The sequence below is a fragment of the Mobula hypostoma genome, chromosome 15 (assembly GCF_963921235.1).
Source record: "Mobula hypostoma chromosome 15, sMobHyp1.1, whole genome shotgun sequence".
Classification (NCBI taxonomy): Eukaryota; Metazoa; Chordata; class Chondrichthyes; order Myliobatiformes; family Myliobatidae; genus Mobula; species Mobula hypostoma.
Window position 1 is genome coordinate 76328087 of NC_086111.1, and position 26157 is coordinate 76354243.

The 26157-nt window shown below is 43.1% G+C and overlaps 1 protein-coding gene across 2 annotated transcripts in view; it reads left to right on the top strand.

Annotated features, from left to right (window-relative positions):
- Positions 1-26157, top strand: part of rft1 (RFT1 homolog) — a 71540-nt gene that overhangs the window by 26225 nt on the left and 19158 nt on the right. For both annotated transcript variants that reach the window (XM_063068306.1, XM_063068307.1), the window contains 4 exons: positions 3984-4085; positions 7267-7401; positions 15716-15794; positions 25135-25185. In XM_063068306.1, coding sequence (XP_062924376.1) covers positions 3984-4085; positions 7267-7401; positions 15716-15794; positions 25135-25185 — 367 coding nt within the window. The remainder of the gene's footprint in view (positions 1-3983; positions 4086-7266; positions 7402-15715; positions 15795-25134; positions 25186-26157) is intronic.

Genomic DNA, 26157 nt, shown 5'->3' on the forward strand with positions numbered 1-26157 from the left:
AAAATTTCTGCACCCCTTGAGACTTTAGTGCTAAGTCAATGTGAGTGAATGTTTGAGAAATTGTTCTTCTAATTTTGGAAGTGTGTGCTGTAATAGCCAGAGCATGAAACTGCATTGGAATTTGAATGATGCACAGAGCAAGTAGTGGAAGGCATAGATGTTTAGTCTCAAAATTGGGGGCCAATCAAGTGGGTTGTTGCACTCAAGCAAGCAAAGTCCATTAGTCCTGGCATGCATTGTAGGAAGGGTTTGGAATGTTGGAATGCCAATTACACTTTGCAAGCCACTTGATCTTGTACTTCAAACACGAGGAAATCTGCAGATGCTGGAATTTCAAGCAACACACATCAAAGTTGCTGGTGAACGCAGCAGGCCAGGCAACATCTCTAGGAAGAGGTACAGTTGACATTTCGGGCCGAGACCCTTCGTCAGGACTAACTGAAAGAAGAGCTAGTAAGAGATTTGAAAGTGGGAGGGGGAGGGGGGAGGGTTGGGGTGAGAGGAAGATGGAGCCTCTGAGGATCCAGGAGTTGACGGTGGGATCTGAGGGAGACGAGGTTGCAGAGTGGTGGTGGGAGAAGGGGAGATGGGAGTCACAATAGCAGCACATAAAGACCCGGCCTGGAGTTCAAGGCTGGAGTCGCAGTTGGTGATGGTTTCCATCTGGGTAGCCTCCAACCTGATGGCATGAACATTGACTTCTCAAATTTCCGCTAATGCCCCACCTCCCCCTCGTACCCCGTCCGTTATTTATTTATTTATATGCACACATTATTTTTCTCTCTCTCCTTTTTCTCCCTCTGTCCCCCTCACTATACCCCTTGCCCATCCTCTGGGTTTCCCCCCTCCCCCTTTTCTTTCTCCCTGAGCCTCCTGTCCCCTGATCCTCTCATATCCCCTTTGCCAATCACCTGTCCAGCTCTTGGCTCCATCCCTCCCCTTCCTGTATTCTCCTATCATTTCGGATCTCCCCCTCCCCCTCCCACTTTCAAATCTCTTACTAGCTCTTCTTTCAGTTAGTCCTGACGAAGGGTCTCGGCCTGAAATGTCGACTGTACCTCTTCCTAGAGATGCTGCCTGGCCTGCTGCGTTCACCAGCAACTTTGATGTGTGATCTTGTACTTCCCAGGTCAGTTCCATCTAACATTTGGTTCCCAGCATGTTGACAGTGGGGACTCAATAGTGGTAAATGCTGTTGAATGGCAACTGTAGCTGATTAGACTTTCTTTGCTACGGATAGTAATAACTTGCATGTCAGGAATGTTACATGTCACACCAGACCAAATCCAAAACAAAAACCTGAATGTTGCAGTGTGCACATGTTATCTGAAAGGTTACAAACGGATTTCAATGTTATCCTGACCTTGGGTGCAGGAAAGGGCGAAGATTTGGTACCCAACTCTTAACAGCCGGAGTCACGTTATATGGAACAGGACCAGGCTCTTTGACCCACCTAGTCTATGCTGACCAGTAAGCACCAATTGATATTATTTTCACTTTGTTATGCTCTCCATAATCACCACTAGATTCCACCATCATCTAGGCTAGTGGTCACCAACCTTTTTAAGCCCAAGGTCCCTACCTCGACCTCAGTGAAAGGCAAGATCTACCTACTAAATCGTTTAGAGAAAAAACAGCTCAGATTGTACTTCCAATTTGAGGCCTTTTATTTGGGCGAATTGTATTTGAATTACACAAAATACTTTTGTCAAACTTTCAAATTAATTCAAACAAGAAAACACTGTAACTAGCATATCAAACAGGCCATAGATGTCTTTCTTTAAGAATATTACAATACTTCACACCTTTAATTCTAAGTTTCATTATTTAATTTTATTTCAACATAAAAAATAAATGAATAAAAATTGACTGTTGCTCTCAGTGTGATGACTGGGGCTGGATACTTTCTGCTAGTTCCCTGAAATTTGGCTCATAACTACAGACAGCCAGTCTGAGACAATCTGTGATGTGTAGGGTTGCCAACTGTCCTGTATTCCCCCCACTAAGGTAGAGTGTTCCTATGAAACTGTTTGTGCGAAAATGCTTTACGCCAAAGAAGCAATTACCATTAATTTATATGGAAAAAAATTTTGAGCGTTCCCAGACCCAAAAAAATAACCTACCAAATCATACCAAATAACACATAAAACCTAAAATAACACTAACATATAGTAAAAGCAGGAATGATATGATAAATACACAGCCTATATAAAGTAGAAATAATGAAGATTAAGCCAAAACTGATTCGTGGGATAAAAAAAAATCGGCACATCATGCATGTGCACACAGGTGCCCGTGCAAGGCTTCATGGTCATGGTAGTCTTTCTCCAGGTTAACACAAATGTCCCGGGATTTGACTGCTACTTTTGTCCCTTATTTGGGAGTGAGAAAGTTGGCAACCCTAGTGAGGTGTCTGCCAGTAAGTCAGCTCCTGTACTTAGATTTAATAATTTTCATCTGTGAAAATGCAATTTCACATAGGTAAGTTGACCCGAAGTAGGCACTGACTTTTAGTGCTATAAAACCAACGTGCACACTGCGCATTGCTCGGCCCCATCAGTAGTAATTGCCACCAGTTTATGAATGGGGATGTCATTTTCACGGACATATTTTTTAAACTCATTGTAAATATCCTCACCTCTCGTTCTTTCCTTTAATTGCAAAAGAGTGAGGAAGTCCTTCTTTGTTGTAAAATCGTGGAAAGCCATTCTGACAAATACAACAAGCTGAGCTGTTTGCATTACATCCAGGGATTCATCGAACTGTAGTGAAAAATACCCACGTCCTCTGATGGTGACTCTACCCTTCTTGTCACTGTTGCAGGGCCAAGCAGTATATTATGTATTGCAGTTGTGATGCCGTTTTTGTTTTTAAAGTCATTAAAAACGGTCTCTGCGGTAATGGCCATTACTTCCTTGAATAAATCGCCATCTGTAAAAGGCTTCTTGTGTTTAGCCAAAAGGTGACTTACACGAAATGATGCTTCAATAGCAGCCTTATTTTGAGCAGCATGTTTTGTGGAAAGCGATTGCTGGGCCTTCAACCCCAATTTCAGCTCCTCAACTTTCCTGGCACGAATTGCGCTCTCTGGGGGGTAGGTGTCTTTAAATTCCTGGTGGTTGGTGTTGTGGTGCCGCTCCAGATTCCCTCTTTTAGTCAGTGCTTGTGTTTGGTGGCACAACATACATACACACTTGTCTTTCACCAAGGTAAATAGAAATTCCTCTTCCCATTCTGGATGGAAGTTGTATGTTTTCGCCTTCTTTCGTGGAGCCTCTGCCATACTATCAGGATATCATGAACGAGTGCCGATTGCGTCGCCTCTGATCTGAGCTGACATTCACCTAATTAATTAGCTTGTTTATTTCGGCTTTTTTTCTTAAAGATGTGCTGTGTGCATCCCGACTACCGCTGCACCCCTGCATTCTTCGTGGGCCGGTGGTTGTGGACCACTGCCGTATATTGATGTTTGCGACAGTCTGTACTCTTACCTAATCTGATTGGTCACTTTGATGCAGCACAGGCTACGCTGAAAACGCGGTGCATGGCGGGGGAGCTACAGACATGAGCACTGGGCAGAAAGAACGGAACTAAAACCCTGCAACCTGGAAACAATCTCTCTCTACAAACAGCATTTTAGTGAAAATATTGCTATATTACCATTATCCTAATTAGTATTACTTACTTTTATAATGCTCACATTACAACAGTATTTGTGTATTTATTTTTGATTTTTCTTCGGGATCTACTGGAGAAGTCTCAAAGCTGGACGGGTTGGCAACCCCTAATCTTAGGCACTAGAAGGCAGTTAACCTACAAATATGCATACCTTTCATATGTTGGTGTTGCGGGGGGGGGGCGGGGGGGCGGGAGGCGGGGAGTGGCTCGATCCTACATGGCCTCAGGGCAAATGTGCAAACTCCACACAGACTGTCCCTGTTTCTCTGTTCTCTGTGCTGTGTCAACTGTGCTCTGTTTTTCAGGTGATTGCGGAAAGTCTGGCCATGGCAGTGAAGTGTATACTGACGGTGGTGTGCATCACCCTTGTACCACACTGGGGTCTCTATGTATTTTCTCTGGCCCAGGTGATTGACAGCATTCTTATTTGTTTTGACAGGCTAGAATTGCAGCACAGGGCCTGTTCCTGTTCACACTCTGAGCCCCTAATTTATTTAAGGGATACCGACTATACGAAATAAGTTTGTTGATCACAATTCAGCGGGCCAGGCAGCATCGGCAGGACTGCTGAAAAAAGCTGAGGAGCGGAGGCGGGGAGGGGAGAGAGAAACACAAGGTGATAGGTGAAACCTGGAGGGGGAGCGATGAAGTAAAGATTGGTGAAAGAGACAGAAGGCTGTGGAAGAAAGAAAAGGAGGGAAGGAGCACCAGAGGAAGGCGATGGGTGGGCAAGGAGATCAGGTGAGAGGGAAAAGAGGAGTGGGAAACGGTGGGGGGCCATTACCAGAAGTTTGAGAAATTGATGTTTATGCCATCAGGTTGGAGGATACCCAAACGGAATATAAGATCTTGTTCCTCCAACCTAAGTGTGGCCTCATCTCGACAGTGGGGAGGCCATGGATGGACATATCGGAATGGGAAGTAGAATTAAAATGGGTGGCCACTGGGAGATCCCGCTTTTTCTGGCAGATGGAGTGTAGATGCTTGGCGAAGCGATCTCCCAATAGATTGGGAGATCTATTCGGAGACTGCTTTGCCAAGCACCTATGCTCTGTCTGTCGGAATAAGACCATGAGACATAGGAGCAGAATTAGGCTCTTTGGCCCATCGAGTCTGCTCTGCTATTTAATCACGGATGCTCCTTTTTTTTTCTCCTCCTCAACTCCATTTCTTGGCCTTCTCCCCATAACCTTTGATGCCATGTTCAATCAAGAACCTATTAACCTTTGCCTTAAATACACTCAATGATCTGGCCTCCACAGCAGTACATGACAACAAATTCCACAAATTCACCACCATCTGGCTAAAGAAATTTATCCGCATCCCTGTTTTATTTCTGGAATTGTCCTTGTGAACCTCTCTGGACCCTCTCCAATCCCAGCACATCTCTTCTAAGATGAGGAGCCCAAACTTTTCACAGTACTCAAGGTGAGGCGTCACCAGTGCCTTATAAAGCCTCAGCATCACATCCCTGCTCTTGTATTCTAGACCTCTTGAAATGAATGCTAACATTGCATTTGCCTTCCTCACCATTGACTCAACCTGCAAGTTGACCTTTAGGGTGTTCTGCACAAGGACTCCCAAGTCCCTTTGCACCTCAGATTTTTGGATTTTCTCCCCGTTTAGAAAATAGTCTGCACATTAATTTCTACTACCAGAGTGCATGACCGTACATTTTCCAACATTGTATTTCATTTGCCACTTTCTTGCCCATTCTCCTAATCTGTCTAAGTCCTTCTGCATCCTACCTGTTTCCTTAGTACTACCTGCCCCTCCAACACAATCTTTGTGTCTTCTGCAAATTTGGTAACAAAACCATCTATTTCATCATCTAAATCATTGATATATAGCATAAAAGGAAGTGGTCCCAACACCGAAACCTGTGCACTAGTCACTGGCAGCCAACCAGACAAGGATCCTTTTATTCCCACTCACTTCCTTCTTCCAATCAGCCAATGCTTTAACCATCTTATTAAATTTTCCTGTAATACCACGGGCTGTGAACTTGGTGAGCAGCCTCATGCGTGGCACCTTGTCAAAGGCCTTCTGAAAGTCCAAATATACAACATCCACTGCATCCCCTTTATCTATCCTATTTGTAATCTCCTCAAAGAATTCCAACAGGTACGTCAGGCAGGATTTTCCCTGAACAAAACTATACTGACTTTGTCCTATCTTGTCCTGTGTCACGAAGTACTCCATCACCTCATCCTTAACAATTGACTCTAACATTTTCCTAACCACTGAGGTCAGGCTAACTGGTCTATAATTTCCTTTCTGCAGCCTCCCTCCTTTCTTAAAGAATCGAGTGATATTTGCAATTTTCCAGTCCTCTGGCACCATGCCAGAGTCCATTGATTTTTGAAAGTTCATTTCTAATGCCCCCACAATCTCTAACGCTACCTCTTTCAGAACCCTAGGGCGCAGTTCATCTGGTCTGGGTGACTTGCGTACTTTTAGCTCTTTCAGCTTTTTGAGCACCTTTTCCCTTATAATAGTAATTGCACCCACTTCTTTTCCCTCACACCCTTCAACATCTGGCACATTGCTAGTGTCTTCTACATTGAAGACTAATGCAATATACTCTATTTAGTTCAGCAGCCATCTCCTTGTCCCCTGTTATTATTTCTCCCGCTTCATTATGCATTTTCATAATAAGTTTACTTCAAACTTTAATCTTTCCCTTTTTATAAGGGCTTCTATAACTGGCAGTATATTTTTAAATTAAGGAAGCACCCATTTAAAAGGGAGTTGAGGAAAGGCTGCTCTTTCCTTGGCAGGACTTGAATCTTTGTAGCCCAGTGTCCCAGAGAACTCTGGAGGTTTTTGTGGAATATATAGGTTGAGTGAACTCGGCCTTTTCTCCTTGGAGCGATGGAGGATGACGGGTGACCTGATAGAGGTGTACAAGATAATGAGAGGCATTGATCGTGTGGATAGTCAGAGGCCTTTTCCCAGGGCTGAAATGGCTAGCACGAGAGGGCATAGTTTTAAGGTGCTTGGAAGGAGGTACAGAGGAGATGTCAGGGTTAAGTTTTTTATGCAGAGAGTGGTGAGTGCATGGAATGGGCTGCTGGCAGTGGTGGTGGTGGCGGCAGAAATGATATGATCTTTTAAGAGACTGCTGGATGGATACATGGAGCTTAGAAAAATAGAGGGCTATGGGTAAGCCCAGGTAGTTCTAAGGTAAGGACATGTTCGGCCCAGCTTTGTGGGCTGAAGGGCCTATATTGTGCTGTAGGTTTTCTGTGATTCTATATGAATATTATTGAATGCAGAAAAGTGTACTTGAGGCCAAGATCAGTTCAGGTTGATCAGGCTCAAGGAGCCAAGGGATAGATAGGTAGAGACCAAATTTTTCCATACACAGGGAGTGTTGGGTGCCTGGAATGTGCTGCTGTGTTTGGGGCGGGGGTGTGGGAGAAGATGATGATGTAGATATGATTGTTCCATTTATGAGGTGCTTGGGCACGTGAGCATGCAGGTAATGGAAGGATATAGTGTATGTGCAGGCAGGTAAGATTAGTTTAATTTATTGTCGTGGTTAACGTCAGATACGAGATAATTCTTTTCCTTTTCTCTTTCCAGCTCCTGTACTCAAGCACACTCCTCATGTGCTACCTGCTGTATTTCATGAAATTTATTGGCTCACAGGAAGCACAGAAGAAATCTTTTCCTCTCTCTACATTGACTGACTTGCTGCCCAAACTTTTGCCTTACCAAGTAAGTAATATGGTTCTCTCCACCAGTGCACTGTGTCATTGTTTGATTACAAATATCTTTCAACGTGATTTAAACCATGCCAGCACTGCTGCCCTCTCCTAATAACTCTGACCCTTGCCATTCTCATATCATTGTACCACTTAAGAAAATTTCCTCTTTGGAATTGGTTGAGATCAGACTTTAATATTAGTACTTTAGCTTATCCAGGACACTTGTGATGTGCATGAGTCCAGACTGATGAATCCTACATTTGATTCCAATAGGCACCACACAGCATATAGAAAAGGAAAGAGTAGACTTTTGGGCACATGTCTGTTCCACCATTGGATAAGGTTGTAAACAATCTTTCATCTTAGTACTTTTTTCTTGCACTATACCTATATTCCTTGATTCCGTTAATAATTATAGTATCTCCTCTTTCTCTTAAACACAAGAGATTCTGCAGATGCTGGAAGTCCAGATTAATGCATATAAAATGCTAGAGAAACTCAGCAGGTCAGGCAGCATCTACAGAAAGGAATAAACAGTTGACATTTTGGGCTGAGGCCCTTCATCAGGATTCTTCATCTTGAATGCACCCTGTAACTGACCTCCACAGCCTTTTTATTTAAAAATCCCCAAAATTTCTTCTCTTCTCTGTCCTGAGTGATCCTTGTTCTAAGACAGGCAAACAGCTGGGGGAAGCAACCTCAATGTAATTTTGTTGTTCAGTTGTTAAGTCGAGTCCAACTCTTAATGACCTCATGGGCTCCTGCACACCAAGTCACCTTGTTGGAAACTGCCTCTCTAAGATCCCCAAAGGTCATGCGCATTGTCTGAGTAATATTAAGACCATAAGATGTAGGAGCGGAAGTAGGCCATTCGGCCCATCAAGTCTGCTCCGCCATTCAATCATGGGCTAATCCACTTCATCCAGTCATCCCCACTCCCCTGCTTTCACCCCATAGCCTTTGATGCCTTGGCTAATCAAGAACATATAATCTATCAGTCATAGCCTCTGTTGTCCTCTCCTTCTTTTACCTTCTGTTTTACCTAACGTGAGAGTCTTCTCCAAGGAGTTCTGTCTTCTCATGATATGGCCAAAATATTTGAGCTTTTGTCTCATAATCAAGCCTCCTAGTGAGTAGTCTGGCTGTATTTTTTCAAGTATTGACTTGTTGGATCTTCTTGCTGTCCAACGAATTCTTAACACTTTCCTCCAGCATCCAAGTGCAAAGGCATTGATTCTTTTGTATTCAGTCTTTCTAATAGTCCAGCTCTCACAGCCATACACCAGAACTGGAAATGCCATAGACTTGATTATACAGATGTTATGTTATGTCTCTGCTCTTCAGTATTTTATCTAAATTTGTCATTGCTGCCCCCCAGAAGTAAGCGATGTTTAATTTTGTGGCTGCAGTTTCCATCTATAGAAATCTTTGAACTGAGGAAGACAAAATCCGTCACTGCTTCCACTTCCTTTCCATTTATTACTACAGTTAATACTGGTTGACATAATCTTGGTTTTCTTAATATTGAGCAACAAGCCAGCTTTTGCACTTTCTTCTTTCACTTTGATGAGAAGCTTCCTCATATTACTATTTACATATTACTATTTAATTATTTATGGTTTTATTACTATTTAATTATTTATGGTGCAACTGTAACGAAAAACAATTTCCCTCGGGATCAGTAAAGTATGACTATGACTATATCTTCCATAAGAGTATTATCACCTGCATACCTGAGGTTGTTAATATTTCATCTTCCAACATTTTGATTCCAACATTTGAGTCATCTAGACCAATGTTCCTCATGATGTGTTCAGCATATAGATTAAATAAGTAGGGTGATAGTTTGTAAACGTGTCGTACTCCTTTCCCAATTTTGAACCAGTTTGTTGTTCCGTGTTGAGTTCTAAATCTTGCTTCTTGTCTCAATGTAATTACTGCGGCTCGTTGAGGAGGAGGGGAGGGCTTGCCAGGAGCAGCACCAGGTGTACCTACAAATAGTGAGGAACCAGCCAAGCAAGCTGTAATACAGGACTACATGTATGTTGCTCATGTTGAATAACAAAACCAACATGAAATGGACGGAGCTAAATGGTCATACAACTAATGGGTCAGATCAAAGCTCTGCAGTCCTATCATATCTCATCATTGGTGGTGAACAATTAATCAGCAAGTGGCAGGAGAGCACCCAAATGTCCATATTCTCAGTAATGTTGTAGCCCAGCATGCGAGTACTGAGATCTTATAGCTGTTTATAAGATGCCATGTAAGATGTTGGTGAGTTTTCTTTTGGAGTATTGTGTGCAGTTCTGGGCACCAAGCTATAGAAAGATTGTTGTTAAACTGGAAAGAGTGTAGAAAAGACTCACAAGGATATTATCAGGAATGGATAACTTGAGTTATAAACAGAAACTGTATCGGCTGGACCTTTTTTCCCTAGACTGTAAGATGTTGAGGGCTGACATTATAGATGTGTATAGAGTCATACAGCATGGCAACAGACCCTTCATCCTAACTGCTGGGCAAGATAATCCATCCAGACTAGTTCCATTTGGCCGTAACCTTCTAAACCTTTCCAATCAAAGTACCTGTCCAACTGTTTTTTTTAAAGTCGTTAATCTCAGACACTGAGTCTGGCTTTATGTCTTGGAAGAGAAAGGGAAAGAAGAGAGCAGTAGTAATAGGGGATTCATTGGTTACATGAACAGTCAGGATATTCTGTGGATGTGAGACTCCCAGATGGTATCACACACAAAATTCTGAAGGAACTCAGCCTGATGAAAGGTCTTGTTCTGAAATGTCAGCTCTTTATTCCTCTCCATAGATGCTGCCTGACCTGCTGAGTTCCCCCAGCATTTTGTGTGTGATACCATCTGGGATTTCCAGCATCTACAGAGTCTCTTATGCCTTGGATGATATGTTGCCTGCCAGGTGCCAGGGTCAGGAATATCTTGGATCCAGTCCACAGCATTCTTGATAAGAACAATGAGCAGTCAGAAGTCCTGGTACACATTGGTACAAACAACACGGGTAGGAAAAGCGAAGAGGCCCCGAAGAGCAAATATAGGAAGTTGGGAAAGCAACTAAAAGCAAGACCTCAAGGGTAATAGTCTCTGGATTGCTGTCTGTGCCGCCACCAGTGAGGGCAAGAATAGGATGATTTGGCAGATGAATGTGTGGCTGAAGAATAGTGCAGGGGGTAGGGTTTTAGATTTATGGATCATTGGCATTCCTTCTGGGGAAAGTATGATATGTACAAGAAGTAATCTTGCTTAAAATGTGTCATCTTTAACTTTGTGCCTTTTGGAAATCAGGTCATCTTTTACTCGCTTAGCTATTCATAGTAGTGTAGATAGGAATAGAATGAGGTGGTAGATAAATGTGTGGCTGAAGAACTGGAGCAGCGGGCAGGGATTCGGATTTCTGGATATTTGGGACCTCTTCTGGGGCAGATGTGACTTGTACGAAAGGGATGGGTTGCACTTGAATCTGAGTGGGATCCAATATTCGTGCAGGTAGGTTTGTTGGAGCTGTTGGGACTGTTTCAAGCTAATATGGCAGGGGGATGGGAACCACTAAAATAGAGCTGAGGATGAACCAGCAGGTTTCCAAGTAGGTGAAGGGTGTAAGATGAATGTAAGGAAGGACAAGCCAGTGATATTGGGTACAATTGCAGATGGAGCAAAATTCAAAAGGATGAAGAATGCAGGACTGAAGGTGAAGTATTTCAATGCGTGTAGCTTTCGGTGGATGAACTTGTGACACAGTTAGAGACTGGTCAGTATGACACGGGCATCACTGAGTCATGGCTAAAAGAAAGCCATAGTTGGGAGCTTAACATCAAAGGATAACTTTATATTGAAAGGATAGGCAGAAAGGTACAGGCATTGGTATAGCTCTGTTGGTAAGAAATGGAATTACATCTTTCGAAAGAGGTGACAGAGGGTCGGAGAATGTTGAATCTTTCTGGATGGAAGGGTAAACAAAAAACATGGGAACCATAAATAGGCCTCCAAATAGTAGCCAAGATGTGGGGTTGAGATTACAAGGGGAACTGGAAAAGGCATGAAATAAGGGTAATGTCACAGGGTAAGGTAATGGGGGAACTTCAATATGCAAGGGAATGCAAGTCAGGTTGATGTCGGATTGGAAGAGAAGGAATTTGTTGAATGCCTATGAGAGGGCTTTTTAGAGCAGCTTGTGTTTGAGCTTACTTGGGGCATAGGCTATCTTGGATTGGGCATTGTGTAATAAACTCAGACCTTATTAGGGAGCTTAACTTCAAGGAACCCTTAGGGGATAGTGATCATAATATGATTCAATTCATACTGTAATTTGAGAGGATGAAGCACAAGTTAGATGTATTGGTACCACAATGGAATAAAGGGATTACTGAGGCATGAGAGAGGAGCTTGCCCAGGTGGATTGGAGGACGAAACGGGTGGATATTACAGCAGAGTAGGGGTGGCTGAAGTTTCTGGGAATAGTTCATAAGGTGCAGGATAGATATATCCCACAGAAAAAGCAGGATACTAAATGATTTTTCACTTATATAAGAAGTAAAAGGGAGCTGAGAGTTGATATTGGACCACTGGAAAATGATGCTGATGAGGTAGCAAAGAAATAGTAGTTGAACTTAATGAGTACTTTGCATCTGTCTTCACTGTGGATGACACTTGCAGTGTGCCAGATGACCGTAAGTGTCAGGGAGAAGGAGTGAGTGCCGTTGCAATTACAAAGGCAACAATGTGAGGCAAACTGAAAGGTCTTAAGGTGGATAAGTCACATGGATCGGGTGGACTACATCCCAGAGTCCTGAGAGAGGTTGCTGAAAAGGTAACAGATGCATTGGTGATGATCTTTCAAGAATCACTTGATTCTGGCATGGTCCCAGAGGACTGGAAGATTGCAAATGTCACTCCATTATTTAAGAAAAGAAGAAGGCAAAAGAAAGGAAATTATAGGCCAGTTAGCCTAACCTCAGTGGTTGGGAAAGTGTTGGAGTCTATTATTAAAGATGAGGTTTTGGGGTCCTTGGAGACTAGTGATAAAGTAAGTCAAAGTCAGCATGGTTTCAGTAAAGGAAAATCTTGCCTGACAGATCTGTTGGAGTTCTTCGAGGAGGTAACAAGCAGGGTGGACAAAGGAGAGGCAGTGGATGTCATTTACTTGGATTTTCAGAAAGCATTTGATAAGGTGCCTTGCATGAGGCTGTTTGACAAGATAAAATCCTATGGCATTACAGGAAGGAAACTGGCATGGATTGAGGAATGGCTGACAGGCAGTAATGGGAGTGAGTGGGAATAAAGGGGACTTTTTTTGGTTGGCTGCCAGTGATTAGTGATGTTCCTCGAGTCAGTATTGGGAGCGCTACTTTTCACATTGTTTGTCTATGATTTAAATAATGGAATTGATGACCTTGTGGCAAAGTTTGTGGATGATACGCGGATAGGTGGGCAGGTACATAGTGCTGAGGAAGCAATGCGATTGTATCAGAAATTTGACATATTGCAAAAATGGGCAAAAAAAGTGGCTGATAGAATGCAATGTTGGGAAGTGTATGATAATGCATTTTGGTAAAAAGGAGCAATAATGCAGCCTATCAAACATCAGAGGTGCAGAGGGACTTGGGATTTCTCGTGCAAGACTCCCAAGGCTTTGGCAGCTTTGAGTCTGTACTCACTTGAATTGAGAAGAATGTGGGGGGGATCTCATTGAAACCTACCAAATGTTGAAATGTAGGCAAGGTGGATCTGGAGAGGATGTTTCCCATGGTGGAGGTGTCCAGATCTAGACAGCATAGCCTCAAAATTGAGGGGTGACCTTGTAGAATAGCAGTAAGGAGGAATTTCTTTTAGCCAGAGGGTGGTGAATCTGTGGTATGCTCTGCCACAGACTGTGGTGGAGGCCAAGTCTGCGGGTATATTTAAGGTGGAAGTTGATAATTTTCAAAGGATATGGCAGGAAGGCAGGTGTATGGAGTGGAGTGGGATCCAGGATCAGCCATGATGGAATGGCAGAGTAGACTCAATGGGCTGAATGGCCTAAGTCTGCTCCTATGTCTTATGGTCTAAAGTGGACAACCAGTGCCTTTGTCCCAGTGTGCCAATTGCCAATACCACAGAACATCTTTTTAAAGTGAATGGACGAATGTTTCAAAAAGTACATTTAATGTCAGAGAAATGTATACAATATACATCCTGAAATTCTTTTTCTTCGCAAACATTAACGAAACAGAGTGCCCCAAAGAATGAATGACAGTTAAGTGTTAGAAACACAAACCCCGCTTCCACCCACAAGCAGCAGCAATGCAATGACCCCCCACCAGCAAAAAAGCATTGGCACCACCCCACCAAACACTGACGTGTGCAACAAAGCATCAATAAAGGCACAAACTTGCAGTACCCCAAAGATTACTTGTTCACATAATTCGACATAATAAGGGAAAAGAGGTGTCCCCGTTTCACAGCTAGAGGGGAGACATTACAAATCAACTCGCGGATTCATGGTGTTAAAAGCCTGTTGTATTGCTCTTTTCGAGCTCTGTGCCTCTGGGCACTGGGCACACAGCCAGCAGTAAGCTCGTTGCTTCCGATTTTCTTTGTTCTCCCGCAACGCATCAGTTGGCGGTGCCAGCCTTGAATCAGCCCGCCTCCAGAGCCATGAGAATCCGGCACCCTGAAGGCGCGCTGGTCCTCTAGGCCATGTCCTTCAGATACCGAAAAACGGCCGGTTGTGAGGCCCTGAGAGTGGGTCACTTGCCCGCAAAGAACTGAAGTCAGAGTGTCACTCCAGCTCAGCTTCTTCAAAAGGACCCTGGAAGGGGAAAACAAAGAAATATCAAAGATAGAAATAAAGCTGTTTCCGAAGATGCAAGCAAAGAAGCCGCTGTTTAGTGCCATCATCAAAGATAGGTGCCTGAAATGCACTACCGGGGACAGTGTTGGAGGGTGATATAATATGGACATCCAAGATATTCTTGGATAGACACATGGTCACAAGGCAAATGGAAGGTTATGTGCTATGTAGGAGGGCAGGGTTAGATTGATGACAGAGTAAGTTACACAGGTCACCACATCATGAGATGAAGGGCTCATACCGTGCTCTGTTGTTCTGTTTGATGTACACCAAGATTCCTCAGTTCTATTTACTCCTCAGCATTCTGCTTTTCACTGTATTCTTGGTCACAGCTTCAAATATCTTAATTAAGTTCATGGGCTATGATCTCCCCTGTGGAAAGCAATGCTGACTTCCCAAAATGAGCTTTACTTTCTAGGTGCACTTCTCTGGTAAATGTTAGACTTCCTGGTTGAAAGTTCCAGATTTGCCTTTGCAACCATCTTAAAGGGGTATTTATTGGGTAAATGGGCAGTTTTTTTCTCACGGTACAGTCTAAATCTAGGGGGCATACTTTATAGGTGAGGGGGAGGAAAGCTTTGAAGGGACAATGATCTCACTGAGAATGGTGGGTCTGTGGAACAGGCTACCAGAAGAAGTGGTGCAGATGGGTACAATTGTATAGGACACTGGTCAGACCCCACTTGGAGTACTGCGCTCAGTTCTGATCACCTCACTACAGGAAGGATGTGGAAACTATAGAAAGGGTGCAGAGGAGATTTACAAGGATGTTGCCTGGCTTGGGGAGCATGCCTTATGAGAATAGGTTGAGTGAACTCGGCCTTTTCTCCTTGGAGCGGCAGAGGATGAGAGGTGACCTGATAGAGGTGTATAAGGTGATGAGAGCCATTGATCGTGTGGATTGTCAGAGGCTTTTTCCCAGGGCTGAAATGGCTAATACGAGAGGGCACATTTTTAAGGTGCTTGGACGTAGGTACAGAGGAGATGTCGGGGTAAGTTTTTTATGCAGAGAGTGGTGAGTGCATGGACTGGCTGCCTGCAACTGTAGTGGAGGCAGATACGATAGGATCTTTTAAGAGACTGCTGGATAGGTACATGGAGCTTAGAAAAATAGAGGGCTATGGGTAACTCTAGGTAATTTCTAAAGTAAGTTCATGTTCGGCACAGCATTGTGGGCCAAAGGGCCTGTATTGTGCTGTAGGTTTTCTATGTTTCTGTGTCTATCTACATGGATAGGAAATGTTTAGAGGGATATGGGTTAAAAGCAGGCAAATTGAATTGCCCAGGTAGGCACTTGGTTGGCATGGATAGGTTGGACCAAGGTTCTGTTTCTGTAGTGTTTAACTGTATGCTTCAGTGATTTCTGAGAGAAATGTTCTGTGTGCAGTAGATCTAATCTTGTGTGCAATTTTGATGTTTTTATATAGATGGATTCCAGCCATTGACAGATTTCCTTTTATTTTCAGCATGTTGTTGATCTACGACTGGCCAAACTGACTTGGACCTTTTACAAACAGTGTTGTCTCAAGCAGATCCTGACGGAAGGTACAAATATTTGGGCAGGATCTGAAATGGCTTTAAACTCCCCTCTGAAACTGAAGCTAGTTAAGTACTTATGGGAAGAAGGAATGTTCCATTAGTTATGGAAAGCAACAGAATAATTTAACATATTTTGCATCAGTCTTTACATTAAAATACTATGAACATCCGGGGAATTGAATACTTTCACCATCATTGGAGAATTAGTACTAGGTAAGCTAATAGAGCTCGTAAGTCCCCAGAATCTTAAAATTTGCATCTTAGAAGTAAAAAGTAGCAGCCTCCGCTGACAAATTTTATCTACAGGTGAAGATTTTTATCATGTTATTGTTTGTTTTCCCCAAAAGACCACTGTTGATTAACAAATGAGAGAAAATCTGCAGCTGCTGGAAATGCAAGCAACACACAAAATGCTGGAGGAGCTCCCAGCAGGCCAGGCAGCATCACTGGGAAAAAAGTACAGTTGATGTTTCTGGCCGAAACCCTTCGGCAGGAAGGTAGTCTCGTTAGGAATTTCTGCAGCCAAAGAGTGGTGAACTGGCGGAATTTGTTGCCACAAGTGGCTGTGGTGGCCAAGTCTTTATGTATATTTAAGGCAGAGGTTGATAGAATCTTGATAAGTCAGGACATGAAGGGATACAGGGAGAAGGCAGGAGATGGGGCTGAGAGAGAAAATGAATCAGCCATGATGAAATGGCTGAGTTGACTTGATGGGCCAACTGGCCTAATTTTATTCCTGTATCTTATTGTCATATGGTCTGAGGAAAAGTGTGTTATCATTGAAGATAGTATAAAGAAGTTCACTAGGATGAACCCAAATGAGAGATTTTCTTAAGAGGGTGATCATTAAGGGACCGACAGGGTCGATGTTTATCTGTGAGAATCTAGGACCAGAGGATATACCTGTAGAATACGGGAGCTTCCACTTAAGACTGAGAAAAGGAAGTATTTTTTTCTGACCTTTGAATTTCCTTGTCCCAAAAAGATAAGGAGGCTGTATGTTTGAATATTTAAACTAAGCTGGATCACTTTAATTAATGGAAACATAGAAAACCTACAGCACAATACAGACGGCGAAGCCGACTCACAGGTGAAGTGTTGCCTCACCTGGAAGGACTGTTTGGGGCCCTGAATGGTGGTAAGGGAGGAAGTGTAAGCCAGAGAAAGCAGGATCTCCCAGTGGCCACATATTTTAATTCCACATCCCATTCCCATTCTGACATGTCTATCCACGGCCTCCTCTACTGTAAAGATGAAGCCACACTCAGGTTGGAGGAACAACACCTTATATTCCGTCTGGGTAGCCTCCAACCTGATGGCATGAACATTGACTTCTCTAACTTCCGCTAATGCCCCACCTCCCCCTCGTACCCCATCTGTTACTTATTTTTATACACACATTCTTTCTCTCACTCTCCTTTTTCTCCCTCTGTCCCTCTGAATATACCCCTTGCCCATCCTCTGGGTCCCCCCCCCGCCCCCGTCTTTCTTCCCGGACCTCCTGTCCCATGATCCTCTTGTATCCCCTTTTGCCTATCACCTGTCCAGCTCTTGGCTCCATCCCTTCCCCTCCTGTCTTCTCCTATCACTTTGGATCTCCCCCTCCCCCTCCAACTTTCAAATCCCTTACTCACTCTTCCTTCAGTTAGTCCTGACGAAGGGTCTCAGCCTGAAACGTCAACTGCACCTCTTCCTGTAGATGCTGCCTGGCCTGCTGCGTTCACCAGCAACTTTTATGTGTGTAGCACAATACAGGCCCTTCGGCCCACAATGCTGTGCCAAATATGTACTTACTTTAGAAGTTACCTAGGGTTGCTCATAGCCCTCTATTTTTCTAAGCGCCATGTATCTATCCAGGAGTCTCTTAAAAGACCCTATTGTATCAGCCTCCACCGCCACCACCGGCAGCCCATTCCACGCACTCACCACTCTCTGCATTTAAAAAAAACAACTTACCCCTGACATCCCCTCTGTACTGACTTCCAAGCACCTTAAAACTGTGCCCTCTCGTGTAAGCCATTTCAGCCCTGGGAAAAAGCATCTGACTATCCACATGATCAATGCCTCTCATCATCTTGTACAGCTCTATCAGGTCACTTCTCATCCTTCGTTGCTCCAAGGAGAAAAGACCAAGTTCATTCAACCTATTCTCATAAGGCATGCTCCCCAATCCGGGCAACATCCTTGTAATCTGCTCTGCACCCTTTCTATAGTTTCCACATCTTTCTGTAGTGAGGTGACCAGAACTGAGCACAGTACTCCATGTGGGGTCTGACCAGGGTTCTATACAGCTGTAACATTACCTCTCGGCTCTTGAACTCAGTCCCACGGTTGATGAAGGCCAATGCACCGTATGCCTTCTTAACCATACAGTCAACCTGCACGGCAGCTTTGTCCTATGGACACGGTCCCAAGATCCCTTTGATCCTCCACACTGCCAAGAGTCTTACCATTAATACTATATTCTGCCATCATATTTGACCTACCAAAATGAACCACCTCACACTTATCTGGGTTGAGCTCCATCTGCCACTTCTCAGCCCAGTTTTGCATCCTATCAATGTCCTGCTGTAACTTCTGACAGCCCTCCGTACTATCCACAACACCTCCAACCTTTGTGTCATCAGCAAATTTACTAACCAGTCCCTCCACTTCCTCATCCAGGTCATTTATAAAAATTATGAAGAGACGAGGTCCCAGAACAGATCCCTGAGGCACACCACTGGTCACAGACCTCCATGCAGAATATGACCCATCTGCAACCACTCTTTGCCTTCTGTTGGCAAGCCAATTCTGGATCCACAAAGCAAGGTCCCCTTGGATCCCATGCCTCCTTACTTTCTCAATAAGTCTTGCTTGGGGTACCTTATCAAATGCCTTGCTGAAATCCATATTCACTACATCTACTGCTCTACCTTCATCAATGTGTTTAGTCACATCCTCAAAAAATCCGATCAGGCTAGTACGGCACGACCTGCCTTTGAAAAAGCAATGCTGACTATTCCTAATCATAATATGCCTCTCCAAATGTTCATAAATCTTTCCTCTCAGCATCTTCTCCATCAGCTTACCAACCACTGTAGACTCCCTGATTTATAATTTCCTGGGCTATCTCTACTCCCTTTCTTGAATAAGGGAACAACATCTGTAACCCACCAATCCTTCAAAACCTCTCCCGTCCTCATTGATGATGCAAAGATCATTTCCAGAGGCTCAGCAATCTCCTCCCTCGCCTCCCACAGTAGCCTGGGGTACATCTCATCCGGTCCCGGTGACTTTTCCAACTTGATGCTTTCCAAAAGCTGCAGCACATCCTCTTTCTTAATGTCTATATGCTCAAGCTTTTCAGTCTGTTGTAAGTCATCCCTGCAATCGCGAAGGTCCTTTTTCGTAGTGAATACTGAAGCAAAGTATTCATTAAGAACCTCTGCTATCTCCTCTGGTTCCATACACACTTTTCCACTGTCACATTTGATTGGTCCTATTCTCTCACGTCTTATCCTGTTGATCTTCACATACTTGTAGAACGCCTTTGGGTTTCCCTTAATAAGGGAATCAAAGATGATGAGGAGAGGACAGGAAAATTGAATTAGTCATGGCCTCATTAAATTGCAGAGCGAGCTCGACTGAAAAGCTTATTCATTTTTCTGGTGGTTTTATCTATGATGCTCTTGTGGATCTTCACACTGATGACACTTATCGTTGTGTGGAGTGCAGTCAAAATACTGAAAGGGACAAGCTTTGAACAGTTCCTGGGTGTCAGGATCTCTGAGGATCTAACCTGGTCCCAACATATCGACGTAGTCATAAAGAAGGCAAGACAGTGGCTATATTTTATTAGGAGTTTGAAGTGATTTGGCATGTCAACAAATACGCTCAAAAGCTTCTATAGTTGCACACTGGAGAGCATTCTGACGGGCTGCATCACTGTCAGGTATGGAGGGGCTACTGCACAGGACTGAAAGAAGCTGCAGAAGGTTGTAAATCTAGTCAGCTCCATCTTGGGTACTAGCCTGCAAGGTATCCAGGACATCTTCAGGGAGTGGTGTCTCAGAAAGGCAGTGTCCATTATTGAAGACCTCCAGTACCCAGGGCATGCCTTTTTCTCACTGTTACCATCAGTTAGGAGATACAGAAGCCTGAAGACACACACTCAGCGATTCAGAAACAGCTTCTTCCCCTCTGCCATCCGTTTCCTAAATGGACTTTGAAGCTTTTGACACTACCTCACTTTTTTTAATATACAGTATTTCTGTTTTTGCACATTTTTTAATAATTCTATTCAATATATGTAATTGATTTACTTGTTTATTTATATGTTTTGTTTTTATTCTCTCTTTCTGCTAGATTATGTATTTCATTGAACTGCTGCTGCTAAGTTAACAAATTTCATGTCATATGCGGGTGATAATAAACCTGATTCTGATTCTGATCAGGCAAATCACAATTGGGTATCTGTGGGCCGTCAGTAGCAGAGGAAACCTCCATAGAGTTATACAGCATGGAAATAGGCCCTTCGATCTAACTGGTCTGTGCTGACTGAGTTGCCCCTCGAGCCTGCATTTTGATCATATTCCTTTTCAACCCTTCCCATCAATGCACCTGTCCAAATGTCTTTGAATGATCACATCTGTAAGGTCATGGCCCAGCATTACCATTACTGTCAATTCTGGTTCAATGAGTTGTGCAAAAGGCCATGTTGGCAATATGCGTATCTAATAACGATGACGTGTCAGCCTGGTGAACTGTAATGCAGGACTTCTTGAACAGCCTGTAAAGGCAGGCAAGTTCACAAGTAACAGATTAAAATCAGTTACTACAACACACACAAAACATGCTGGTGAACGCAGCAGGCCAGGCAGCATCCATAGGAAGAGGTACAGTCGACGTTTCGGACCGGGACCCTTCGTCAGGACTAATGAAGGGTCCCGGCCCGAACTGTCGACTGTACCTCTTCCTAAAGATGCTGCCTGGCCTGCTGCGTTCACCAGCATTTTTTGTGTGTGTTGCTTGAATTTCCAGCATCTGCAGATTTCCACGTGTCTGAGAGATTAAAATCAGGCTGTGTAGACCAGTCACAACTTGTCAATTGTGGTGGATAATTAAATACCCAATGGGATGAGGCACAGGGTCACAAAAAAAATCCCTTTGTGAAACCCAGCATGTCAGATATGAGATTGACGCATTTGCAACCGTGGTCATTCTCCACTTCCACGGAGATCAGTACAATCACAGAAAAGTATCCATCCATCTTGATTGACTCCATATGATATCAAAAACAGCAGAGAACTCCTTCCCTTTCTTCCACTTTCCTCTCTTATCAGATTCCTTTCTCAGCCCTTTCACTTCTTCCACCTTTTCATTCCCAGCTTCTTACTTCATCCTATCTTACCCCTCACCTGATCTCACCTATCACCTGCCAGCTGGTACTCCTTCCCCTCTCCTCACCTCTTATCCCGGCTTTTGCCTCCTTCATTTCCAGTTCCGATGAAGGGTCTCAGCCCGAAATACCGTGTCATTATTCACCTCCATTAATGATGCCTGACTTGCTGAGCTCCTCCAGCATTTTGTGCCCGTTGCTCAAGATTTCTAGCATCTACAAAATGGCTGTGTTTGTGGTAATGGAGTTAGTTGTTTTGTGGCAGCAGTACAGTGCAAACCAACTACTTGCATGGACTACTACAACTTCAACATGTCATTGATATATTGACAGTATAGATGGCAGCATGGGTAGATAAAGTGGTGAAGGTTACGTATAGAATGATTGGCCTCATTAGCCAAGACATAAAATGTAAAAGCATGGAGGTCATTGATGCAACTTTATAAAATTTCAGTCCATAGCTGAAATGTTCTTGCATTCACACTCAGGAAGATTGTGAGTATCTGGAGACAGAGAATCACTAGGATGTTGCATTGGATAGAATATTTCTGTTATGGAGAGAAACTGAATAAGAAGGGTTTTCCTTGAAACATGCACAAAATCATAAACATCGTAATTTAACATCGTAAAATTTTGTTTTATGGAGTTGTTTATGTCTCCTCTCTCGTTGTGAAACGGAGATGTCTCTTTCTCCCTTATCAGGGAGTGAGAGTGCCTGTAGTATGTCGAATACCAGGTAAACGAGTAATCTTTGGGGTAATTGCAAGTCTGTGTCTTTGCTGATGTTTGCTGCACGCTTGAGTGCTCGGTGGAGGGTGCCGATGCTGTTTTTTTGCTGGTGGGGGAGGGGGGATTGTTGCTTTGCTGCTGCTTACACATGGGAGGGGGGAGCTGGGGGCGCTGTGGGTTTCTAACATTTAACTGTCATTCATTCTTTGAGGGCACTCCTCTGTTTTCGTGGATGGTTGCGAAGAAAAAGCATTTCAGGATGTATATTGTATACATTTCTCTGACATTGTACTTTTGAAACCTTTGAAATGCTGGAGGAACTCAGCAGGCCAGGCAGCATCTATGGAAAAGAATAAACAGCGTTTCGGGCTGAGACCCTTCGTCAAGACTCATCACCAGTCCTGATGAAGGGTCTCCGCCCTAAATATTGATTATTTACTCTTTTCCATAGATGCTACTTGGCCAGTTGAATTCCTCCAGCATTTTGTGTGTGCACTTAGATTTCCAGCATCTGCAGATTTTCTCTTGTTTGTTTTCCTTGAAATGTTGTAAGCTGAGAGAAGCGCTGATTAAAGTGTACAAAGTTGTGATAGGGTGGAATGTGGGCAAATTTTCCCTGTAATGACAATGTCTAAAGCCAGGTGGCATACAGTGGTGCTAGAAAGTTTGTGAACCCTGTAGGATTTTCCCAATTTCTGCAGAAGTATGACCTAAAATGTGATTGGATCCTCACATGTCCTGAAACTAGATAAAGAGAACCCAATTAAATAAATAACCCAAAAACATTATACTTGTTCATTTATTTTTTGAGAAAAATGATCTAATACTACATGCATTTGCTGGAAAAAGTATGTGAATCTTTGCTATCAGTAACTGGTGTGATCCCCTTGTACAGCAATAACTTCATCTGAACGTTTCCAGGAGATCAGTCCTGCACATCGGCTTGGAGGAATTTTAGGTCTTTCCTCCTTACAAAACTGCTTCAACTCGCGGATGTCGGTCGGCTTTCTTGCATGAACTGCTTGCTTCAGGTCCTTCCACAATATTTCTATAAGATTAAGGTCAGGACTTTGATTCGACCATTCCAAAACACAAAATTTATTTTTAAACCATTTTGTGTTGATTTAATCTTGTCTTTTGGATTATTGTCTTATTGCATTATCCAATTTGTATTAAGCTTCAGGTGACGGACTGCTCCAATGACATTCTTCTGTAAAATATCTTGATACAATTTTGAATTCATTCTTCCCTTAATGATTGCAAGCTGTCCGGGCCCTGAGTCAGCAAAGCATGATGCTCCTTCCACCATGATTCGCAATTGGGATGAGGTTTTGGTGTTTGTGTGCAGTGGCCTTTTTGTTCCAACAGCAATATGCACTTTTGTCCCAGAAGTGTTGTAGAACATCCAGGTGGTCTTTTCCGAACTTGAGACATGCAGCAATTTTTTTTATTTGGCGATCAGTGGTTTCCTCTGTGGTGTCCTTCCATGAATACCATTCTTGATCAGTGTTTTTCTTATAGTGGACACATGAACAGAGACTTTAGTAAGTTCTAGATATTTCTGCAGGTCTCTTGCTGTTACCCTTGGGTTCTTTTCACCTCCTTCAGCATTGCAGGTTGTGCTCTTGGTGTGATCTTTGCAGGATGCCCACTCCTAGGGAGAGTAGCAACAGTACTGAGCTTACTCCATTTGTAGGCAATTTCTCTTACTGGGAACTGATGAACACTTGGGTCTTTAAAAATACTTTTGTAGCCTTTTCCAATTTCATGCATTTCTACAAGCCTTCTTTAAGGTACCCTGAAAGTTGTTTTGATCAAGGCTTGGTGCACCTAAACAGATCTTTATTGAGAAGAGCAGGTTCTGCTAGCAGCCTGACTTTGATTAACTTTTTTATAGGGCAGGACACTTACAGCCCACACCTCCAATCTCATCTCAAAATAGCTTTTGTAGAAGACATTATCTCAGAGATTCACATACTTCTTCCAACAAATATACTGTATATAATACTGGATCATTTTTCTCAACAAGTATATTTTTTGTGTTATGTATTTAATTGGGTTCTCTTTATCTAGTTTTATGACTTGTGTGAAGATCTGATCACATTTTAGGTTATATTAGAAATGGAGAAAATTTCTACGGAGTTCACAAACTTTCTAGCACCACTGTAGGTTTAAGACAGAGGGACCTGAGCATGCACTTTTTCACCAAGAGTCTTGATGCATTCTGAAGAGTGTTGACCGAGGATTTGATGGAGAGAGAGACTCTCATATTTTAAAATGTATCTGATCACGTGTTTGAATCAACAAGGTATAGATGGATATTTATGGATGGTAGTTGAAAGAAGGCATGATGAACCAAAGGGCTTGTTGCAGCTCTCAAGAAGCTCTTCACCCTCAAGGATGGTTAATGAAATGCCAGCCAACTTGACTGGCATTTCATCAACAATCCCAAGCATTCTTTCCTCTGCCACTGCAGTTGCTGTCACAAGCTAACCTGACACAATTAGAGTCAGGTTTACTAGGGTTATTAGATGCTGCTTAACCTGCCAAGTTCCTCCAGCATTTTGTGTGTGTTGCTCAGGTTAAGTATTAATGGCATGTCCCATGAAATATGTTGTGATGTGGCAGCAGTACAGTGCAATACCTAATTTAAAAACCTATAAATTATATTAAGAAACATGTGTTTTTATATATATATATATATATATATACACACACACTCTCAAACACATATTACAAAAAGAGAGGGAAAAAGAATAAAAATAGTGAGGTAGTGTATATGGGTTCGTTGTCCATTCAGAAATTTGAAATTTGATGACGGAAGGGAAGAAGCTACTCCTAAAATGTGGAGTATGCTTTTATTGTGAGTGAAGGAAAGTTTAGGGTGATGTCAGAGGTAGGCTTTCTTACTCAGAGTGGAGGTGGCATGAAGTCACTGCCAGGGGTGGTGATAGAGGCAGATACATTGAGGACATTTAAAAGACTCTGAAATAAGTGCATGGATGTAAGAAAAACGGAGGGTTATGGGCTGTGTAGAATGGAGGGTTTAGATTAAATGTGAAGTAGGTTTATATAGGTCGACACAATGTCATGGGATGAAAGGTCCGTACTGTGCTGTACTGTTTTATATTCTATGATGGTCGACGATGTAAGCTGAACTAGGAAGAATTTACAGGAAGACTAGCAACAATTGGGTTAAGCTGTTCTTACTCTAACGATGCTGTGGTTTTATTGCAGGTGAACGATACCTCATGACATTTCTCAACATACTAAATTTTGGCGAACAAGGTGTGCCTGTTGTTTTCTTGGCATGTTTTATTTATTCAGTTTAATTTGACATATTTTGTTATGAAAGTACCTGGGGCATTGTTGATGAGAGTATATCTCTGTTTTACCGAGGCAGTGATCAGCACTGGTCTGGCAGGTTGTTAATGCTGCAGTTACTCAGCCCTGGATTTCAGGGATTTGCCATCTAATCTGAGCCACCACCCTCTGTAGGCATTATGGGGGGGGGGGAGCCCTGGCTTTGTTTGTAAGTTGGGGGAGACAGAGGCAGAGGGGTTACAGAGAGACCTATGGTGAGATATGGAGTGTGGAGGAAGGCTTGTTGGTCATAGGGTCATCCCAGCCTGAAAAGAGGTCATTCGGCCCAATTTGTTTCTACCAATCAAGATGACTGTATCTATGCTGATACCAAGTGCCTGCCTTAGGCCTGAATACCCCTACTCCATTCCTATCTGAGTGTCTATTAAATGTTGAAATTGTATCTATCTCTGGCACTTCCCTTTGTAACTCTTTCCATATACCCACCATCTTTGGTGTGGAAAATCTTTCAACTCAAATTGCTTTCAAAGGTCTCCTCACTAATCTTAAACCCATGCCCTCTAGCATTACAACACCCACACCCCATCCTAAGAAAAAGACTAATTATCTTCCATATGTATGCTCCTCATAATTTCATGAGCCTCTGTAAGGCCATTCCTAAAATTCCTATATTCCATGAAAATAAACTTAACCCTCCATTCCAAGTGGAATCCTGGTGAATCTCTTCTGTACTCTTTTTAATGGTACTACATGCTTCCTGTAGTGTGGGGGCTAGATAAGTAGACAATATTCCACGTGTGGTCTAACCAATGTTTTGTGCAGCTGCAGTGTGACATGCCAACACTCTACACAGTGTCTGAGCATAAGAAGGCAAGAATGCCTTCTTCTTTGCCAAAACATCTGTGTTTCCATTTTCAGAGAGGTATCAGCTTGTAC